Genomic DNA, 16,455 nt, shown 5'->3' with positions numbered 1-16,455 from the left:
TGCAGCAAGGGGCTGCTTGGCCACTTTTTGCAGAGATGGCAACACTCCACATTACTGCATGCCAGTCGCTAGATTTGGCATATTTCTTTGTCTGCTGTGTCACCACCTGTAATTGCTGCGTTCAGCTCCCATCTGTGTCCAACTCCCATCCACGTCCATCATGTCTGTCGTCTGCTTCAAGTCCTGCTGCAGATGCTTGTGCTTCATGTCACTTGCTGCATGTCAGTGTGCATAAATGTTCGTCGTCTGCCTCAGCTCACGCTGCAGACACTCATGTGTTGACACTCGCTTGCCACTATCACTCCAGTTAAACGTTTTCGCTCAACAACTGGTAAATGTTTGTGAGGCAAGACGGTTACATTTTAAATCCGTGCAAGCTATTCACATGACGACTATCTCTACCCGACGGCCTGTTCATACTATTAGTAGCAAACAAAGCATTGTGGATATCTAGGCACCTAGGCTTTTGAGAGAATTTGCATGGGCATATCATGACACAATGTTTATTTGGAAAAAGTATGGATGGTTAATGTCGAAGGGAATAGCATTTCAAAGAGGAAGGAAGGTGCTACACAAATGCTATGAATGAAGATCAAAACTTCAACAACTACACTGTTTGACAGCTATGTTGTGCTCCTTTCTCTGTATGAAAGGATTTGCATTGCTCGTACGTGAGAGGACATAAGCCTACACATTAGCATTATGGCGTGTTCTCAATGAAACGAGGATGTTGAGTTACGGACTGGTTGGCCAACATATGTTTTTTTCCTTTGCCATACCCAGACCACCATCCTGGAACAAAACACTTCATCACTTCACTAACCCACCATCGAATTAGCTTAACAGCCCGAAACTATCACATGCACTGTGAGAAGTTACCTTTAAGTTCAGTGAAATGCAGGAAAACTGATGTGCACTAGCTGAAGACTCAAACCATGACTGAAATACAACAGCATATTGCAACAGCTGCATAGTGGGACAGCCGACCGACAGAGCGCAGTGTCAGGCTCCTTCAATACTTTTTGTCTGGTCATGAAACTTATGCATAATGCTATGTGAGAGCTTCATATTACGCTCGCAGTAGATGCACCCTAGCTCTGGCACAAGTAGAAAGTGGACTGGAGCAGACGCCAAACGGATTCCACAGGTATTCTTTGCGTACGCTTGCTGTTGTGCTAGGATTGACTGCCTACATTGATACACGAATATTGTCGACAGTACATGAAAATCGCTGCCCTGTTTTTGTACAGTGTTCAGAAATTTAAACGGGAACAATTTCAAAACAGCTACAATGTCTCCCTTCATTTCCAGGTTCAACTGCATTCGTAACAACAGCTTAATTCATAATTCAAATTGCACACTTGGACTACTTCATCGTTATAAACTGCCTACAGAGCAAGTTCACGTCACACTTTCTTGTAGTTATCTGTGTAAAAAAAAACTGTTTCAAACCAACTGATTAACTAACCAAACAAATAGGTAATTGCTAAATTGATTACCAAACTAATAACTAGCCTAGATTATTAACTAATCTAACTACAGTAACAAAACCAACTCAACCAATCAACTAATTACATAATAACTAATACACCAACTAAATAAATAAGGTAACTAACAAAACTAATTAACTGAAATAACAAAATTGTTCACTAAACCTACCTAACTATAATAAATATATATAAGCAAATATATATTTGCCCACAACAATAGCCCAAAAGCAAATTTGCCCACAACGATAGTGTGTAGGCAAATCTTCTGATCTTTTAATGTGCTGTCGACCAGCTGCTTTTATTTCGTACTCTTACTCACAAGTCATGTGCTACATGTCTAGCAGGTGGAGGATACGCAATGCTTCAGGGATGTGATGTGCTCTCGTCACCCATAAAATGTGCACACATGCTGCATAATAGGTAGCAGCAGAGGTTAAATGCCAGCTTGTGATATAGCTCTGGCCACGGCGGCTGCATTTCAATACGGGTGAAATGCGAAAACACCTGTGTACTTTGGTTTAGGTGCACATTAAAGAACCCCAGGTGGTCCAAATTATTCCGGAGTCCCCGCTACAGCATGCCTCATTATGAGGTCATGGTTTTGGCATGTAAAAGCCCCCTCTCCTCTCCCTTTTTTGTGTGTGTGTGTTACAGCGCTGACTTAACTGGCTTTGCCATATTTCTTGCAAAACTTAAAACATTTGTTTCACGCTTCAGTGACATTGGTTTGTAAAGAGAAGATATGATTGCATAATAAGAACTTGTTCTTGGCCTAGTTGGTACTTGATCCGCCATGGCATGCTTAGTGGCTATGATGTTGGGCTGCTAAGCACAAGGCTACGGGGTCGAATCCCGGCCACGGTGGCCACATTTTGATGGGGGTGAAATGTGAAAACACCAGTGTACTTAGATTTACATGCACGTTAAAGAACCCCAGGTGGTCCAAATTTCTGGGGTCCCCCCACTATGGCGTGCCTCATCAGATCGTGGTTTTGGCACTTGAAACAACATAATTTAATTTAATTTTTTTAATTGGTACTTGCTGTTAGATGTAATTGCTTCTAAAAGGACATAGAAGCTTGCACATGAAGGAAATAATGAAAACACAGGCGACAGTTCTCTGTTTTGAGGGAAACAAACATGTATAGTTCCCTGCCTTCTGGGATCCTTCACGTTGGCTGTTCATTATTCCCAGTTTCATATTTTAGACACAAGTGTATTACTGTGTAACTAACCAAGAATGTACTCAAATTATTTTCAAATTATTGCTTGAATTTTTTGTTGTTCCAGCCTGAAGTGATACTTTCTCATTGTTTTAGCTAACATTGTATAAACAAACAAAGCCTGTATCATGTGTTTTTAGCACGTTCCACTCCCCTCTGTAAAAGCCTCTGGCCCTGAAGGTAATACAAATAAATAGGTTCCTTAGTATAGCTAGGTGCATGTACCATACGTTAACAGATTGCTCTTGTACAAACTTAAACAATATATTTAGTCTGACATTCTTGTCTAAAATTGTATTTCCTTGCTAATGAGGCATATAGCAGCCTATACATTGTATTCATCAATAATTTTTTAACACCTGCAGTGCCCTGAGCCCATCCTGAAAGAAGACAAGTGGGAGCCCATCACGCAAACCCACTTTAGTAACGGTGTGTGTGCTACAGAATACCTGAACACATCTCTGGACAATTCGTTCCTTCAGAATCCTAAACCGTTTTTACAAGAGAATGTGCGCGAAACAGACTCTCTTGTTACACCATTGTACAACTGTGAGAAAGTGAAGGTTGTGAACACAAAAGGCTGGCCTACTCCAAGGTATGCACATTTGTGCCATTTTTGAAAGTATATTATGTAGTGATGCAAGAGTATTCATCGTACCACTTTTGCACACTATCGATAGTACTATTGAAGTGTGCTGTAGTAATGTAAAATTGCACATTGTACTGCATGTAAACATTCCAACATTAACTTGGCAACGCTTCTATGTTAATGCAGGGCTCACCTTTTATGGGATGTTTGACAGCAGTTATTTATAACAGGAAAATCTGTGAAATGGCTAGGGGTCTTTCATGTAACCAGCACGTCAACTAGTGAACCTTGTGCTCAATTTTTTTGGTGTTCTGATGTGGAACTCATAGTATACAAGAGAAATGTCTCTGAAGTGTTCTAAATCTAATCTTTTCTGCTGATGCCTAACTTTAATAATGCTAGAAATGATAGAATGTTGAAACCAAATTTTCAACAGACAGTTAATTGGCACCTGAAAGGCATAGTAACATTTGTTTTCCAAAAACTGTGTAGAAGTTTCCTTAGTGCTAACTTCCGTTTCATTCTTATTGGACCAAAATGTAATTTTTCATTAGTTCATTTCAATTTTCTACCATAAAGGGGCATAATTAACGGGGCGTAACTGGCCTGATGGCAGATATAAGCCAATTGTCATTTGTGTGATCAATCACATTTGTTTCTTAATAATAAATTTCACAAGTTTTTCTATTTTTTTTTATTACAGCAGATGTCCAGCTTGTCATCAGACATTACCATGGCGTACTTAAGACGCAATGGAGAGAGTGGTGCCATGTAAGTGTAAGTAATTTATTGGTGTCTGTCATAGAAAAGGCTGATTACAATAGTAGTCTGTACAGTTTAGTGCCACTAGAATGTGCAAAATGACAGAAAAGATGGGCGCATTACACTACTAACAACTGAGGGATTGATATAAATACCATTACACAACACGAAGGAAAAGCACAGACTACAACCCAGTAATTTTTAATGTTAGTGGCATTGCTGCGTTGGCAATTCTTGTTTTACTTTTTTCTTATTTGCATTCAGTGCTTTTTCATCTTTTCTAGCCATTTTAAACATTTTTCTCTGCATTTTCAAGTCTCTTAATATAGACTTCGTGATTTTTAAAAATTTTAATAAAAATATGGTGTGCATGGTATGGTGCGCGTTGCTTGTTATCTTTCCATGCTCTGAATGCTGCCTGTTTGCTTTTTTTATGTTTTAGCATTAGGAGTGTCAAAGTGGAAGAAGGTGTATGTGTGGGAAGCCTGTCATGTAGTAGAGGTAGAGAGGGGATGGGAGAGCTTAGAAGGGCATTGTGTGTGTGTGTGTGTGTACACGCACGCGCACACACGCACATGCCGTTCTAAGCTCTCCCATCCCCTCTCTGGGACACAGTTAGCTGGGTCACAGGGTGTCCCAGCTAACTTTAGCCAGAGTTTAAAAATGTGTGAATGCCACGTAGCTGGACAGAACCAAGGTTATGTTGTTTTCCATCGCTTGGAGATACTCAAATTATTTTTTTTCATTCTGCCTAATTAGATAATTAGTCTTAATCATCCAACATTTCGAATATTACAGTTAGATGAAAAGCGTCAAGAAAAAAATTGTAGCGTGACATGAAAAGCTCCCGGTACAGCTTTCTGTTGCTCAGTACGTGCTACATAAAAGTATTTTTCCAAGTGCAAAAGAAGCCCGCGAAGACGTGCAAAGTACCCGCCGTGGTTGCTTAGTGGCCATGGTCTTGGGCTGCTAAGCACGAGGTTGCGGGATCGAATCCCGGCCACAGCAGCCGCATTTCGATGGGGGCAAAATGCGAAAACACCTGTGTACTTGGATTTAGGTGCACGTTAAAGACCCCCCCCCATACTAATCAAGGGGTTCCTTAACGTGCACCTAAATCCAAGTACACAGGTGTTTTCGCATTTTGCCCCCATCGAAATGCGGCCACTGTGGCCGGGATTCGATCCCGCAGCCTCGTGCTTAGCAGCCTAAGACCATGGCCACTAAGCAACCACGGCGGGTACTTTGCACATGTTGAACCCCAGGTGGTCTAAATTTCTAGAGTCCCCCACTACGGCACGCCTCATAATCAGAAAGTGGTTTTGGCACGTAAAACCCCATAATTTTTTTTAAATGCATGCAAAGTGCCTTGAACGGCCAGTCGCCCAGCAATTTTGCGTGCATTTGCAAGCTTCTTTCACGCTCGAAAAAACACTTTTATGTAGCACCTACTGAGCAACACGCAAAATGTTTTATTGCACACAAATAAATCCATGCTCCCCGGCAGGTGCGAGTAGCCAGTGCCTGAGCGATCGGCGGCAGCCATCTTTTAGTCCTTTCAGAATGGAACAGCCTGCGGCTACTCAGAAAAAAAAATGTTTTGTTCAGCATATTAATGCGCCTTTAATGCGTGCACGTCACTTTGACACGATGAGTTTTCGCAGTTTTGTGACGTTGTGTGACAGGCAGGTGAAGTGGGTGCAGCCCGAAAACCTTTGACCAATAGCCAAGGGCCAGTGGCGAAAAGGCGTCAAACCCGAAATAAATATTTTTGTTTTGTTTAGTCCAATTATGCATAATCAATGTGTATGCGTCATATTAGATGAGGAGCCATCGCGGTTTTCGTGATGTCGCTTGACAGACAGGCAAAGTGGGGTGGTTCAAAAGTTTTTGGCCAATTGTGGAGGGCTGATTGCAGCATCGGAATAGAAAAGTTTGGAATAGCTTTACGTTATAGCGCCCTTGGTTTTCATAGCTTTTGGGAACAAGGCACAGGTAGGATTTGACAAGAGAATTCCTAAAACAAAAATTAATGATACAATGTTTCACTAGCTTGAAATGCACTATATGTATGAGTGAATGAGCTTTTTTTTCCCCTTGTCTTCTCTATCTTGAGTGTTCTGGTTATACTATACTGTACAGAGTGCCATACAAACAGAGCTCAGCAATCCATCCTTTTGAATTGCATTAGTGTTAGTTTGTGGCAACGGTTCAAGAGGCCCTGCAGCACTTTGTAATGAAATTGGAAGATGTCTTGGTCCTGAGAAGGGCACCGTGTTATTAATGCATTCCCACAATAATTTTTTCACAGCGTTATCTGTGGAGTTTTAAACAGACAGCAGCTTCCCCTCACCACTTGGTTTTCACTTTGCTTCTATCACTCCTAGTATGCTAGAAGCTAATGGTACATTCGACTGGTTCCTACCATGCTGCAACTTGGTTTACAGCCCTCCTGATATTGGAGCCAGAAAAAGATTGCTTGAGCCAAACATTCAGCTGCTCCAAGAGCAATTTGAAGGGCCACATAGCTGATATTCTGCTGTATCTCAATTGTGCTCCCAGCTTGGAAATGTCCTCCAAGTGTCCTAAGCTGCAGTGCAGCACTCGGAATAAACCAGGAGAATGTGTTACAAGTGCTTGATTTTGACATGCGTGCCACCAAAGCACTCTAGAGCACTTGAAAGTGATCATTTGAATGCACCATAAGCTGTCTACGGGCACAAGCAATGCTCTGCTGCTAGAGTTGCCAATTGCCCTGAATTCAACAGAACTGTATTGGATTCTCTCTTATGTCCCATATCCCAACTTGGCCCTGTGAGAACAGCTAGTTGATTGGGATTGATGTGGTAATCTTCAAAACTGGATTTCCCCTCAATGTAGGTGTGCTGCATACATGGTGGACTGTGCAGTGTTGTAAACCAGCTGAATTTGTTCTTTCCATTCTCATCAATGGCACTTTAACTGTGAGAGTACTGTGCCATGAAAAATTTGCAGAGAAACACAAGTCAGATGCTTGTGTGAAGTACATTATTAGCAGTGTTGCAGGGCTTCTTTGTGCACACAGTAATTTTCCCCCTCTTGCCCTTCTTTTAGCCCCAATAGCCTTTGGAAATAGGTGTGTTCAAGTTAAGCAAGGGAAACCTTTTTTTCATAGGTGTAGGCAAGTAAATGCTGTATTCAAACTTAAAGCTGTCTTGTTCTTCAGCCAGCTATGTCCCATTTCTGTATGTTGTGGCTGTTTTAATGTGTTGGCGTTCTTCGGGTACTACACTCACTTTCCAGGGGCTAAATGTGTGTGTGTCTGTTTGTATCTAACCATTTTCTCGCCTACCTGGGTCACTGGGTAGTCGAATGGCTAGTGCATCAGGCTGCTTTGCTGAGGTAACAGGGTTCGAAAGCAACCATTGGACCAACTTGAACCCTTTCAGGGTCGATTTTTTTCACCATATGCAACCACCCAGGGTCGATCTTTTTTATTGCAGGTTCCAATTCTTCTGAGGGACCCATTTCGAAAAAAATTTACCGCAATTTTTCTAGGGTGACCGTAAAATGAGAAAAAATATATTTTGCAATGGTATATATGTACTCATCATTCATGAATAACAATAAAAATAGGAAATAAACTTATAAGAATTAAAACTTTAATGCATTGCTATAGTTCAAGGCTTAGGATATGCGCACACAAGAATATTTCGCAAGTCTCAAATGTTCCTGCTCTTACACTAATATTTATGTCCATAGCATAATCGAACTGCATAGGTGAGTGCACTCAAGAAAACTGTGTGGTTGTGTGCCTGTCAAAAAAGCAAAACGTGTGACTTCCGCTAAACTTCATCTTATTGCCAACCCAGAGGCAACTAGATATTGCGAGTCGCCAAAAAAAAAAAGGAAACGCATGCATGGCGACATCCTTCCTATGCTCATCCCTGTGAGCACTAAACGAGCGAGAAACAGGTGGCCGCCCTTTGAGCGATTAGTAACGATATAGCCATCAGTTTTGCCAGTGCAAGAAGCCAAAACTACTTGCGGAACAAAACGCAAAACGCCGCCCGCCCGCCTGTGCGCGCGCCAATGCGCGAGTGGTACTATATAGACGTGCTAGAGCAAACTAGCTCTAAAACAAGCCATGCAACGAAAACCGAGAGAGGGAGGCGCAAGAAAAAAATTCCCTGTATTCCCACAAGTGACAGCACATGCCAGGGGGAAAAAAAAAAGGAAATAGGCGTCCTTTTTAAACATACAGACTGTGCCGTAAATATACGGTATTGACTGTTTTGGAGTTGTTTGCGGCGCCGTATATTTACATCATTGATCCTGAAAGGGTGAATCACTGATTAGATGGCAATATGTACATACCAGCTGCTCTTCAATGCATCTCTATCGCACCGACATTGGTCACTGTAGAAGCAGGACTGGGTAGGTACTGCTTTTCGTAGAAACTCTTTGATGCCAACTGGGAGTACTGGGTATCTGCCACTCAGTCTGGGCTCTTTAAAATTAATCTCTTTGATGCCAACTTCAGTGACTAGGTAGGTGCCAGTAGGTGCCAGCAGGTGTGTGCTGCTTTTCAATGAAGCAATAATGAAGCTCTTCAATGAACATCCGTGACACCAACTTGGTTACCTAGGTGTGTGTTGGGAATGTGCTGCTCTACAATGACGAGAAAGATAGCTTAAATTTCTCCATTGCTGAGTGGAATCGAATCCACGTTGCATGAGTTCCTCAAGGACAGCAACTCGACACATTAACAGGCTGCACCACAAATGTGCTGCATATGTACTGCATTTTAATGAACGTCTTTCAAGCTAACATTTTAGCTAGCTGCACCATGAATGCACTAGGTATGTGCCGCTCTTTAATGAATGTCTCACCAGCTTGGGTCATTGAGTATGTGTTATGAAACTCACCGTAAAAATGCACTGTTGTTCCACTTACTTTTTTAACAAAGCTCTCTTTTATGCATTGAAGCACAAAAGTAGCTGGAACACCCATGTATTTTGTCACACACTATCTCAAAACTGGTGCAATTCTCGAAATTTCCAGGTGGATACGCCTTGCAATCTCACCGGCTACAATTAATAATTCTAAATGTGCCATAAAGTATTATTTAAGAAGTTACTTAGTGAATTTTCGTTGAATGTGTTTCGATTTCTTATGTTAGTAATGGCAGTCTCTTCGAATAATCCAGCTCAAGGACAATAATTATGCCATGTGCCACAGGCGATTTTTTAAAATTCCGGGAAACTTAGAGATGATCACCCCGTAGAGTACCCTACAAAAATTACTAGAAGGAACTCTGGTGCTAGTGTCTACGGTAGCTGCAAGCATGGCAGTTCAGCCAGCATTGAAATGACGGTTAGTACACTGATTTGCCTAAACTTGGTTCTTCTGGCTTCAAGTGGCTTTGTGACTTTGCAAACTGATCACCTTGAGAAAAACATTGCATTATAAATGCAACATTTTGCAGTGATGATGCATGTGCACAGTGTTCTATTGCTTTCTGCTTTTGTAAAAATATTTCTTCTAAATTTAGGCCAAGAATGTGTTGTAAATAAAGCCACAAGAAGGAAGATCAGACAAATCCATGTAATAACCATAATTCTCATAACTGAATGATTGCAACACCAGAGTTCCCTCTAGTAAATTTAGTAGGAAACTATGGGTGGCACTAACATACCGTGCCAAAATAAGTGGAGAGGGTTTTGACATCCCAACGTATTCATCAATCCTTGAAAAATTTTCACATTCTCTTGCATTTTTTTTTTTGAAACACTAACTGTCCGCACAAGTGCAAGACACAGATGCGTGAAGGAGCAGTTGCATGCAGGTCTGCAATATGTGCACTGGTCATTAATTTCAATGTTACAACTTGCACTGCAAACACTAGTACCCTTCATCTAGGAAAGTACACTATCTGAAACGACACTTGATCTGACTATTTGCACAGCACATCAGTTCAGGAAGAGCCACACAATTTATAGATGTCCCATGAAAGACTAGCACTCATCATGTGCTCTAGCAACCGTGTGTCTCACCCGGTGCTCTCACCCAATCCTTCAAAGCAAAACTCTGCTAGTTAGGTGAACATGCCCTCATTTGGATACGTCTGCCTATAGATGCTCTGCAGTGCTGCAGAATGCACTTTACAATATCATGTCAGCATGCTGCCATTAGTGGCCTTGTGTTTGGAAAGACCATGAGCAATGCATTGGCACTCTGATAGCACAAGTAAATAGATGACAACTTTATTGACGACATGTGAATCTGATGATGTACAGAACAGTAGTTGCCCATTCATTTGTAATTTTCGGGTCTACTAAGTTTCTTGATATACTCTTTGCACTAACATATTTGGGTGTATGTATCAAAGCTTTATGAAGCCGAAGCAAGGGATCCATTAGCTTGTTCATTTTCAGAATTGACAATCATCTAAAATTTGTCTTGCCATGTCATTTTTATGTTAGTATTGCAGCGTGCATGTAATAAGCTTCACTACCTATTTTTTATAGCTGAATACCTGTTCTGTAGCTTGATCCAGAATTCCTCTATTTTCCCTCTTACCGCTAACTCATTGGTCAGCTTCTTATGTACCTGTTTCTTCCGTTCCCTCCTCAAGTCTAGGCTAATGCGAGTTCTTACCATCCTATGGTCACTGCAGCGCACCTTGCCGAGCACGTCCACATCATGTATGATGCCAGGGTTAGCGCAGAGTATAAGGCCTATTTCATTTCTAGTCTCGCCATTCGGGCTCCTCCATGTCCACTTTTGGCTATCCCTCTTGCGGAAGAGGTATTCATTATCTGCATATTATTCTGTTCTGCAAACTCGGAAGCTTTCGATTTCCTGGTCATCATGACTGGATGTGGGGGCGTAGACCTGTACGACCTTTCACAAGACCTACCACCCTCTCGTTAATGCTATAGAATTCCTGTATGTTACCAGCTATATCCTTATTAATCAGGAATCTGACTCCTAGTTCTCATCTCTCCGCTAAGCCCTAGTAGCACAGGACGTACCCGCTTTTTAGCACTGTATATGCTTCTTTTGTCTTCCTAACTTCACTGAGCCCTATTATATCCCATTTACTGCCCTCTAATTCCTCCAACAGCACTGCTAGACTCGCCTCACTAGATAACGTTCTAACGTTAAATGTTGCCAGGTTCAGATTCCAATGGCGGCCTGTTCGGACCCAGGTATTCTTACCTGGAATACACGCTGCTTAAGTGTCAGAATGTAAACATAACTGCTGCAAAATTGCAAGTATTCACAGTCAGTGCTGATAGGCAAACTAACGAGCTACCAGTGCCATAGACGGCTCAAAACAGCGATGAGAACACACCATCCTTTTTGTCCGCTGTAGAATTTCTCTGAAGTAAAAGGCATTTTCTTTCCCTTACTTTTGACACGTTGCTATAGCACATATAACAGAGAGGTTATATGCATTATTGAATACAAAGGAATGCACAGGCTGTAAAAAACTATGCTACCCAGCAAAAACATAATTGATTCTAATTGTTCTTCAATAGAACACAATTGGAGCTTATTGTGTTTGCCCAAAAGCCTGCTTTCTCCAATTGGTTCCAGTTGGACATCACTGTGGGTTGAATTGGTATATTGATGGCAATTCTAACTCATTCCACTTGTACAGCATTGTGGTTTCAACTGGACACCATTGTGGGTCCAGTCTGTGTTACTGCAGTTACAGTTGCATATATTTCTTGATCCAGTTGGTGTTGAGACAATTCTAATTGGGCCTCATTGTGCATTCCATTGTCACATACTTGGAGCCACTGCTTAGATCCCTGCAGATCAATTATTTGGGCATTCCAGAGGCACCAATTATTCTACACATGCCAAGTGGTCATACTGGGACATGCCAGTCCGTTCAGTGGGGCTCAGTGTGCCACTTGGTCTCAATTGGAAGTTGCTGCACGAGAAATGCCATGAAACAACAAAGTAATAAATAGTATAATAATGCGCTCTCAAATAAGATATCTTTGTGGTTTGGTATATGATCAGCGCAAGTAGCATAATTTAGTTTTTTTATTTAAAAAATCTGCCTGAAATTTTACCTGTTTGTCTTGAATCATTGGCACCACTTGGTGCCAAAAATATTGCTTGCATATAGGATGTGACAGAGATTGCACATAGTGACATGATGGGTTAATATATCATATTAGTAGACTGCCATTGTGTGCATGTATGAGTAAGCTTCTCAAAATAAGTGTCAAACATTTCTGTTATATGAACCTATGAATATTGCTTGCAAGCATCAAATGTGTATGTTATATACCAAGTGTGTCAGCAAACACTTTCAAAAATTTTTAAAGTTTGCCTGTGGCAGATAGCACAATTCTAGTTCATGAGTTGGTCTACTCAAAGAGGCGGACATTACTTGCTAAAAAAGTTGAAATGCATAATCAAGTAATTAACAAAAATCACTAATTAACTGTTTCATTGATTACCTGATTACCTTAGCCCCATATTGCAATTTACAATTTATAGTCATGGTGTTCGCAACACGGATCCACTTGGAACGAATTCTCAGGATGACACCAATGTTGAGATATCAGTTCCCAAACTTTGCCAACAAATGGATTGACGTTTCAGTTAATTTCTTAACAAAATGTTGTTTTATGCATTCAAGCACAAAAGTAACTGGAACATGAATGCATTTCTCTGCAAAGTTCAGGAATTAATATCTCAATACTGGTTTCATCCTGAGAATTCTTTCCAAGTGGATAAGCCTTGTGAACTCCACGGCGGGAATTTGCGAATTGCAATATTGGTCCCCATAAGGTAAATAGTTAAAGAATTAGTGAGTCTTTGTTAGTTGGTTATGCATTTAATGGCATTTTTCACTGGTCGATCTGGAGCAGCCGCCTGAATCCTCGAGCGAGCGCTCGGCTTTCACCAATCCGAGTCTGCCAGTGGAGCGCACGAACGCTCCGCGGGAGATCACACAGGAAGTCTGTGTGCACGTGACACAAACCGGTTCCACAAACTATGCCCAACACAATGTTGTGCGTACCGACCGGGTACCGATTTCGCTTGAAGACTGAAGTGACGCCATGTGACGCGTTCTATTTCCGCCCGAATCCGCGTCTCGGCGGCGGAGCAAGTGAGAGCGATCCGGCGCGGAGCGAGTTGATCCGAAACGACCAGTGGAACGCGCGAACCCGCTCCAGATCGACCAGTGAAATTCGGATTCGTTGCCGCGGAGCAAAAAATCCTGCTCCGAATCGACCAGTGAAAAACGCCATAAATTTTTGTGCAGGTAGTGACTGCCACTTCGAGTAGACCACCTCATGAACTAGAATTCTGCTATCTGCCACAGGTAACCTTTAAAGAATTTTTTGAAAATCTTCGCTGAAGCACCCTGTATACAGAATGTCCCAACTATCATGCACTAAGATCTAAAATATGCAAATTCCACGTAGCTGGACAGTCCCAAGGTAATGTTGTTTGCCGTCGCTTGGAGATGCTCAGATTATTTTTGCATTGTGCCCAATAACTTAATTAGTCTTAATTAATCAGCTTCTCAAATATTATAATTAGATGAAAAGTGTCACTGAGAAAATTGTAGCACAGCATGAAAAACTCCCGATACAGATTTCTGTTGCTCAATATGTGCTACATTAAATTGTTTTTCCGAGCATGAAAGAAACCCGCGAATAAACACAAAATTGCTACGCGACTGGCCACTCAAGGCACTCTGCATGTATTCACAGGGTTCTTCAATGCCCAGAAAACACTTTTATATATCACATATAGAGCAGCAGAAGCTCTATGGGTCCTCTCGTCTTCAGAATCAGTTTTTAATGACAATGTGACCATGTGCCTTCACACTGATGCAAATTTTTTTGTTCGTCATAGTGCAAGTTGACAGCAGCACCTTATGTATGCCAGCAGAAGTAAGCTGCTACAATTCCTGCTAAGCAAAGGATATGTTTGCAAGAAAACCTTTCACTATTATATTGTCACTGGTAAATGTGACAAGGTAGCAAAAAGCAAGTGCAGCGACAGAGTTGAAGTGAGAATGAAGATATACAAGAAAAATGTGTGTTGGACAGCTGTATCAAATGAGTGTCTAGCAAATAGTATGCACTTGAGCACTGCAGTATGCATCGCAGTGCTGCCAATGGTTGCATATTGCCTCAAGAGGAAAGGTACGCATTTATGTCCTTGTATTCAAAAAGCATGCTGCCAGAGTCGCTTCTCAGCATCATGGATGGAGGGATTTGTGTTCTCAGTGAGTCATATAAATTGCGGTGGGTCACAACTATCGACTGCCACCTGTTTCCTTTTTGCAGTTATGGCTAGGAAACTTACTGGTTTTTGCACACATCTGATGAATTGGTGCCACAGTGTGTGAAGTAATTATAACGGGACGCCATTATGTATGAATCTGTGCAAAGAAATCATTCCGTAAACGCCTGAGAATGCGGCACCATCTGTGAAGTTGCACTATGAGAAGGGCCTTGTGATGGATTTGGGAAGCGCGACCAAACATGTAAAAAATGTCAAATGACACATAGGAAAGCTGAAAGAAATGACTCACATAGCCACTGCTGAACAAATGACATAAAAGAGTACTGGCATGACATTTTTGGTTTACCTTTCTTTTCTTTTTCTTGTTAAGGCCCAAGTTCTCTAAATCACAGAAAATATACTAACAAGTATCAGAGCCCCCAAAATAATTTACCATAATACTTACCTACAGACCAGTTTCGTGTAAGCACATGCCCGCGTTGCAGGAGCAGGTGTACCTAAATTAGTCGTACCATCTGGGTAGTGCAGCATCGTGGCAACTTGCTGAACTAAGGCGCACCAACGGCTCCCATTGGGGAGCGAGCGATTGCATTGGCATTGAAAAAAATAGAGGAGGCATTGGTATGAGTAACTTCATCATGCCTAGCCTTATTGAGCAGGATGCATTGTTGGGCAAGTTGGTTCATTGTAATTGGGAACATTGGTTGCGCTTACTAGACAATCACATGAAAGAAGACAGGACAGGCGCAAACTAACAACTGAGGTTTATTCGAGAAAAAAACACTTATATATCACACAATGCCAGCGCAGGCGCTTCAGGGTATCAGCAGCATAATCAGAAAAAACCAATGGCGTGGCTTACCTAAACATACTATCTAAGAAACGTGCCTCCCTATTGTAGAGCATGACCGATGTGTCACTGATGCATGCTTGTCCCTTCTTTTTTATGTAATATGATTGAAGAAGTTCTCGTGCTTTGTCATTATGGCACTTGCGCAGGATCTTAACTTGGTCGAGCAGAGGCCTGCATTTGTGGTCTAAGCAATGCATCGGTAAATGACGTTGCTCCCGGTTAATAATTGATCTTTTGTGTTCTCGGATTCACACGTTTAAACAACGGCCCGTCTGGCCTATGTAGGTTTTGCCGCATGTCAGGGGAATCTGATATACAACACCAACTTGGCAATCTAAATAGGTGTTCCTGTGTTTCATGCCGCAGCCACCTTGCTTCTTTCTGGCATGATGTCTCCCAATGCGGGCGCAAAGGTGACTCAGCTTGCAGGGAGCCGAGAAAATGAGTGGTACACCATGCTTGGTTGCTATCTTCTTCAAATTATGTGCTGTTCTGTGAACATATGGGATAACAACTGGCTTTGAAGCTTTGTTGACAACATCAGAGTTTACTTTTTGGGCTGCTTTTAGCCTCTTTTGTAGCGTTTCAATCACTGTCAGCAAAACCACATCAGGAAAGCCAGCCTCTTTCAGCCTGGAAATTTGCATGTCGAAGCTAGCCTGCATGGCATGCGTACATGACTTCTTCAAAGATTGCTCAATAATTTGTTTAGCAATGGCCCTTTTTGTTATTTTAGAGTGAGCTGAATCATATGGTAATAGTTGTTTTTGTGTGCGAGGGCAGAAACAGCTACAAACGTGCTCTTTTCCAAAGGTAAGTTTGAGGTCAAGGAACTGCAGAGTGTTATTGACAGGGAGCTCATGTGTAAAGGTTAGACCTAAGGCATTATTCTCAAAGAGATTTAAAATGTCTGCAATAGCATCGTCATACATAAAATCATTTCGTACTTTCAGCAGTACAAGAAAATCGTCAACATACCTGAAAACGTGTGCAACTTTGTCTTTGTCAAGTACACCAAACAAGGTGCGGTCAATACTCGATAAAAAGATATTGCATAAAACTGGTGCTACGCACGACCCAATGCACACTCCCTGTCGCTGCAAAAAGGTTTGGTTGTCAAAGCTGATAAAAGTAACACTGAGATAAAATTCTAAAAGGGCCAGGAAACTGTCTACCGAAATGCCTGCTGAGTTTTGGAAACCAATGACATCGTTAGCTTCAATGCAGCTACGCACTGATTCAAAAAGTGGCTGGTGAGGTATGGAG

The 16,455-nt window shown here is 41.7% G+C and overlaps 1 protein-coding gene across 12 annotated transcripts in view; it reads left to right on the top strand.

The window, feature by feature from the left end:
- Nucleotides 1-16,455, top strand: part of LOC135901231 (protein CASC3-like) — a 139,403-nt gene that overhangs the window by 121,387 nt on the left and 1,561 nt on the right. For 3 of the 12 annotated variants that reach the window (XM_065430933.2, XM_065430937.2, XM_065430931.2), the window contains 2 exons: nt 3,079-3,308; nt 4,006-4,079. In XM_065430933.2, the coding sequence (XP_065287005.1) occupies nt 3,079-3,308; nt 4,006-4,048 (273 nt within the window). In that variant the 3' untranslated portion in view covers nt 4,049-4,079. Of the gene's footprint in view, nt 1-3,078; nt 3,309-4,005; nt 4,080-13,341; nt 13,402-16,455 lie in introns of all 12 variants that reach the window. The other 9 variants (XR_010564057.2, XR_011511106.1, XR_010564056.2 and 6 more) reach the window with 9 other exon arrangements.

Source organism: Dermacentor albipictus, chromosome 1 (genome assembly GCF_038994185.2).
Source record: "Dermacentor albipictus isolate Rhodes 1998 colony chromosome 1, USDA_Dalb.pri_finalv2, whole genome shotgun sequence".
In the NCBI taxonomy this organism is placed as follows: domain Eukaryota; kingdom Metazoa; phylum Arthropoda; class Arachnida; order Ixodida; family Ixodidae; genus Dermacentor; species Dermacentor albipictus.
This window is presented reverse-complemented; position numbering and strand designations above follow the sequence as displayed.